Here is a 6,866-nt window from a genome sequence, read left to right as displayed (position 1 = left end):
AATGGCAGCTGGTAGAGGTAAGCAAAATTTTTCATTTGAAATTTTTTTTAGCAAATAGTGCAAATTTTGGAATCAGCTTCCATTTTGCTGAATTGCTTTGCGTAAAAACAGGAAAAAAAAAAAAAAAAAAAGTTAAAAGGCTGGAGTTTTCATTTGAAATTACTTCATGCCACTCCATTTTACTTTTAAATAGTAATAATATACTCAACTGATTTATTTTTTTTTCCTTGGGAATGAAATGTTTTGTTTAACCAGAAACTAATCTATCTTTAATTTTGATTTAGCCACAGTTTTTAGCAACTTAAAATTATATATATATATATATATATATATATATATATATAAAAGTTTTCAGAATTAACAAGCCGAAAAATCAGTTACACAACACAGGTATAACAGTAGGGGACAAGAAATTTACCTTTGAAACTTGATAGTTTATATATAAAACCAAAGCATACCCAGTCCATACCTTATGGCCTGATCCTGTTCCCAAAAATGTTAATGCAAGCTCTTTCATCAGTGGGATCTGCAAGCACTGAAAGTAATTGCAATAAGCCCCTGAAATCCACAACAAGAAGAAGGAAATATACTTTCTGAACTAGTAAAACTTTAATTAACAGGGGTTCTCTTGGCACAGTTTTGCTGTTAAATAAATAAAGTATTTAGTCAAAACCATCTATATTTACTATACAAAATACTGAAAAGCAAACATTTTTAAAAGATATGGAAATTTAAGGTTCTGTGAAAAGAAACTGTGCTACATGTTATTCATACTTAATGCACGTAACACAACTGCAACACAGTATTAAGATACTGTGTGTTCATACATGGCTGGTGTAAAGTTTTAGTCCGGGGATGCCACGTTATTAAAATGTATTTGTACTTCACAGAATCTGCGCAAGGTAAAATTTGTCTTTCGAATCTCCAAATACAATAAACCAAACCAAATCAATGCAAGGATTTAACCAATGGTCAGTTGTGTTACACTTCAGAGTCCATTTGTCACAGCTAGTACTGCAAACTTTTCAATCAGATGGGATTTTGTTACTGGTGCTGTTATCTTTTCCAGCAAAATATCTTTGGGTGAAAGAGCATTTATGCCCCTTTACTGCCCTTTCTTAGAAAAACCCACAGTTCTGAAAGCACTCTAGTTTTCCAGAACATTTCCTGGTTTTCAAAAAAAATCTGCATTAAAAAAATTGACTAAGAAACAATTCCCACCTCCCAGACTTTCTGGCAGATGCTCTACTGAAAAGAGAACAGCTTGAATTAGTTACTCAAAATAAATAGCATGGCATCCCTTCTTAGATGGAATGTACACTGGTGTGTTTGCATGCGGTATAACGTAAGTCACTTGAATACATCAGACTTTGTTAACACTATAATATAAATAAGCTTATTCCTTCTACTAGACATATAAATGCCTTTTTTTTAAAGTCCATAATAATATATACATTGAAAAAGAATGATACACAAGCAGCAAAAAAGGCTTAGACTAGAACAACTCAGTGGTAACTAACCAAATTTGTGGCCTTTTCATATTTTTAATACAGAAAATTCTGCATATAAATATTTTTGGACTTTAGGAATTTTTAAAATAAACAGAACAGTATAGTTGTCACACAGATCAAACACATTTTAAAAACATTTGTTAGATTTAACAGAACACACTGTTGACAGCTAAAAAAAAATTAAAATAAACCAGATTTTTAAAAGAGGACAATCAATAAGTCTAAACAACTGCTGATCCAAGGATACAAGAGATGGACCTAATTACCATGAAGCAGTGATTCTATTCCAATTCCACAAGAAGGCAAGGCTTTCCACTTTTCTTTAAAAGTTGATGCCTCCATGTTCTTAGAAAGGACATTCCTCTAAAACTGGTCAGCAGTAAAGTAATACCCCATTTTGGATTGATCAAAACTCTAGTCAGAAAAAAAACCCTACTCACAAAGGGCTTATAACAATGTGGGATAGTTACATTTTATAATATATACTATAGACAAAATACCACAACATTTAAAATAATTAAAACCAAAAGCAAATATGTTTATAGAACAATAATGTGAGGAGTTCTCTACTTTAATGTTCCAAAAGCAACGTAGGTGTTTTTCAGTCAGTTTCTACCTGCAAAATGGTGATCTGTACAAAACCCAGCTGAATGTATTATAAATCTGGGCCCCACAGAAAGTAAAACTTTGATGTACTGACCCTTTTTTTTTCACTTTTCCAATTTGCTTTTGACCTTCAAATTTCTCAGCAGCCAGTAAGGTCTTGTGAGTATGGTCTCATTCTCCTTCATGGAATGGAAGCCCTTTAATAAGGAAAAAGTAGAAGAGGCCAGAATGATTGTGCATGATATTTTTTTACATGTTGAATTGTCTCTATAATGGGAAAAGCACAACTTGGTAGGTGCTGGGGAAATTTAAATTGGAGGCATCTATGAAAATGCCATGGCGTATGTTTCTAAAAAGTTACTGTTGTGGAAAAAAAAATATTATAATGTTAATATTCAAACCACAGATTTCTAAAACACAACAAAATGTACCTGAGAGTGTGCATATTTATATATATATATTTATATTTATATTTTATATATATTTGCCAACATTTAAAGTGAGAAAGTATATTTTCCTCAATTCTTTCTCAAAACAAAGAACTGTGGATTTAAACAAAACAAAAACCCCAAACAACCCCTCTCCTTCTCAAACCCCCATGAATGATACTTACGGCCCAAGCACTAAAGTCTAGTGATGCTTTTGAAAACCCCATTTCACATCCTCCTCTTTTCAAACAGTTACCCCAAACAGAAGGGAGAGTAAGCAAGTGAAAAACCAAAAATAAAAGAAGTATATTTAAATATTACCAGTATATAACAGACTGTACTGTGTCAGTGAAGAATCTCCAAGAAAATAAAAGTGTAAGTCGTACACATGTAGCTCTGTTGACAAGTATAGCTAATATTTTTTTGTAATTATAAGATAATCTGAAAGGATGTGAACACAAACAGGCTACATGAATGCAGTATATTAAAATTCCCCCCCTGTAGCACATTACAATCAATAAAAAGAAAATAAAATCTGAATAATACTAGAGGTAGCAGCTGTTTGTATTTTCCATTATTTTGAGTATCTCTGGAGTCCAACCCTTCGAACATTGCTCCCCTGATAAAAGGCTTGTGTGCGATCAGCTGACATACAGCAGAGTGGTAAGCTAGATGTCTGCAATAGTGTTTGAAGTATCTTTCCTACTACAATGGAAGTAGTACTTGTAAAGAAGTGCGTTGATGACCTGTATTAAATCACAGCTCAAAAAGCTATGGCTGTTTGCTGTTTTACAAGCCACTTTTTAAAAAAAAATAAAATAAAATCCACAAGGTGTTTAAGCTATGCAGTTCCACAACATATAAATAGGGTAAGTTTCAAGAGTTCCATATAACCTCTAAAATATATGCTAGCTGAATATTAATGGAGTAACAATAATATTAATCATAATAATGCCTTAGTTCTGATATCACAAGAACGCATTTCCTTCATATGGGATGATTCTTGGAGGATGTTGGAGGGATCTCTTCTATGTCTGGTAGAAGTGATGGTAGTGGTGGTGGTGCTCGTGGTGGTGGTGGTGTTCATGTCTTTGTATCATTTGTCCAACTTGGCCTTCATATAAAATGACTGTGGGCAGGTCTCTCACATGTTCCTTTTCCACAACTGTCCCTGGAGACTGGAAGGTTTTGCACATTTGGTGATTCTCCTTTGCCCTCTGCTTATGCTTCTTGTGAACCTGTTGAGATTGCAAGGGGAGGTACGGAAGATTCTGGCCCACCCGTGCACTTGGGGAAGCCATTGGCATGGGCACCCCTTGAAAAGGTTTATTTCTGACTGCCCTTCCGGGATGCACAGGGGCAACATTTTTGCCCTGGGCCTTGGGAGACCTCACAAAGTGCTTGTTTGAGTCCTGGTTCCGGAGCCTCTGTTGGATTTCTGCGATCTTGGCATATGAACTTTCAGCCAGGTTGATGTGGCTTGTATCCACCACTTGAGATTTCCTATGGTGAGCATGGAAGGTTTCGGGTTCATGAGAACGGGATCTAGTCTGATTCACAACTCTGCTTGGTGGGTCATGTTTTTGAGCTGCTGGAGGAGATCCTAGGAAATAACAAGCTGAGTTAGTCATCTAGAATTTCAAAGTTTTAATTAGTAGAACGCAGTTGGCAGGGATAGCATTATTGGCAGAGTGAATTTTTCCTAAGGAAGGGAATGCAATTATAGCTGTCTAGTTTAATTATATTTAATAATTCTGACTAGTAAACAATACACACACAAATATACATACAGATCTATATGAGTGAGTGAGTGCGTGTGCGCGTGTGTGTGTGTGTGTGTAAGTCTTCACATTACCTTCTCTTGGTCATCATCTATCTGAAATTCACCAAAATAACCATGAGTGGAATAGTAAAATCTTGGCAGAGGTCAAGGGAAAGGGAGGAAATCCAAGTCCCTTTAATTTGGGGACAGAAGCCAAAATTCAAGGTATGAACCCATATTCTCCTACTTTTGGATCAGTAGTGAGTACAAATTATGTGCTGGTATCATCTTGAGAATGAGCTCCAACATCCAAAAATCAGTCCTCGCCTCACCCATAGACTAAACCTAATAATTTAGATGTAAAGATTGTTTCCTAGGCTCACCTCCAAGTTTAGCTACACAAACAAGTACTTCAAAGCAGGCTTGCAGCACATTAGCCACTCCGTCGTGATACCACCTTCACCAGTAATTACCTTGCAGTATTCACAGTCCTATTCCTTGCAGTAAGTCACTACAGACAAATCACACAGGTTCACAATTCACTGCCCCTGATGTGGAACATGCAACTGAAGACAAAAAGGTTGCAACATAAATTACCAAATTACCTGGCCCAAACTTTGATGTGTAGTTTTCTATTCCTGCAAGATCCAAATAGTGGTTTCTCCTTTCAATGTTCTCATCAACACAATGACGATAGCACCCACTTTGCTCTGGATTGTTTTCACTCTGGTGATATCTGTCAGCAGGAAGCAAAATTGCAGTTCAGCAGAGCTTCTTTAAAGTTGTTATCATCATCTGCAAACCAACAACTAATGGCCTCTTTGAAGTGACAGGAGTTGCTCAAAAAGAAACAACAAATGCTTGAAATTCTGGGTGACCAGATTTGCAAAGTCAATAGGCCTGAACTGACTGTTCTTTCCCCTCATGCTGATCAACCCCAAAGTTGCAAAGCAAAGGAGGCTTTCAAATTGCATCACGCATGTAAAAACAAATAAAAATGCTCCCAGGGTTTATTACATTCTGTCTTAGGACCAAACCATTCAACTGATTCTCCAATTTGGCCATGCCAAAGAAAACCTGCAGTTTGAGTCATAACTGTTCCCACTGCGTCATGAAGCACTGGGGTACACCTCGTGTCAGATAAACATTCATGTGTATCTGCTTCGGAAAGACAGGCAACAGCACAGGTGTAGTAACTAGAGAGGGCCTGAGAAGAGAAGGTGTTGGTACGACACCCAGAGATAACCACTGCTTTCCAAAATACAATTAATAAGGTCAGATCAGCCGCTGGCTTCAGAATCTCGACTCCTTTTCCTGCTCAGCTTTGCAATTTTATTTATAGCAGAACTATTTCCTGAGAATAAATATCTGAAATACCATTCATTTATGAGGCAGAAAAAAATCAGGCAGAGGTTTACAGTATTGTAGCCCATAATGCCGAACAATTTAATTCAGTAATTTAAATGGATGTCTGCAGATATGAACAATATTTTTCAATATAACAAACAGGATAAGCAGAAAATTCTTAAGTCACTGCCTGTCATTCAGATAGTTCGGTTTCCAAGACCACAAGATAGGCTTTGCTCTTTCTCTGTGCGATTGCACTGATGTCAAGCTAAGACCAGAATTTGGCCTTGGTATCCTACACCAGTTGCTAAATATGGGCTCAGTACTGTATGGCGCCCAGTAGTCCGCTTTTAGTCTATTAACACATTTCCAGGTTTCCAGAGGCTGCTGATTCCACTGAGCTTTGGCACAAACTCCTTTCCTGGTCTAGTGTAGTACTGTTCAGGGACATTACAGAACTGAGTCCCCCGTGTCTCTGTCAGACACAGGTCTATGGTTTCTTTGATAAAAGTCGCAAGACTTGACCTACCTGGAAGATCATTTTTGCTCTACTTTGATAGAGGTAGAGTCTCCTCAGTGGAGGAGAGTCTGCCTGGAAAGCAGGTAAGCTTTAAAGACTCTGAGTCTGCTTTGAACTCCAGAAGTGACATGGGGTACTGTCAAAAAAGAGGGAATGTCCAGATAGTCTTTATTTTTTGGATACATAGCCAAGTCGGTACCTTTCCTGCCTCAGACACACCTTGTTGTTACACTTTAGCAGGTCAACTTAAAAGATCTCTGGGGCTAGAACCTGGCTAACTGAAGTTGCCAGGCATGAACTGCTGTGGAAACCACGAGGACTTCCACACATGTGCTGAAAACAATACACAGTTAACCCAGAAAAAAAAAATCATTGGGTTTGATCCAACACAATTAAGCAACACTGTATACAGCACTGTCTGTTGAAAATGATGTTAACAGGGAACCCGTTTTTTTGTTACTGTAATAAATTCCATCTCTCATCAAGACAGTGAGGAAAAACCATGCCAGTACTGCCACAGCCCTGCATTCTCATAGCTTTCTTACATGCAGGATGACGTTCAACAATATTCATGCAAATATAAACAGTGAAGCAATTATATACTGATGAGAGATGTGCTCCACTGTCAGAGAGAACTTTGAGTACTTCTGAGAACTGAAACGTCTGGCACCGAGTTCCACAATGGTCTCCTG

At 37.3% G+C, this 6,866-nt stretch overlaps 1 protein-coding gene across 1 annotated transcript in view; it reads right to left on the bottom strand.

The window, feature by feature from the left end:
- Positions 1 to 292: 292 nt before the first annotated feature.
- The window catches only part of NKD1 (naked cuticle homolog 1), a 116,719-nt gene continuing 110,145 nt past the window's right edge, over positions 293 to 6,866 (bottom strand). The window contains exons 8-9 of the mRNA XM_026856957.1: positions 4,913 to 5,043; positions 293 to 4,148 (exon numbers count right to left, since the gene is read on the bottom strand). Of these exons, the coding sequence (XP_026712758.1) occupies positions 3,574 to 4,148; positions 4,913 to 5,043 (706 nt within the window). The 3' untranslated portion in view covers positions 293 to 3,573. The remainder of the gene's footprint in view (positions 4,149 to 4,912; positions 5,044 to 6,866) is intronic.

Source organism: Athene cunicularia (assembly GCF_003259725.1).
Source record: "Athene cunicularia isolate RWA chromosome 11 unlocalized genomic scaffold, athCun1 chr11_part1, whole genome shotgun sequence".
In the NCBI taxonomy this organism is placed as follows: domain Eukaryota; kingdom Metazoa; phylum Chordata; class Aves; order Strigiformes; family Strigidae; genus Athene; species Athene cunicularia.
Note: the sequence above shows the minus strand (reverse complement) of the source record. Positions and strands in the feature narration are given on the sequence as shown.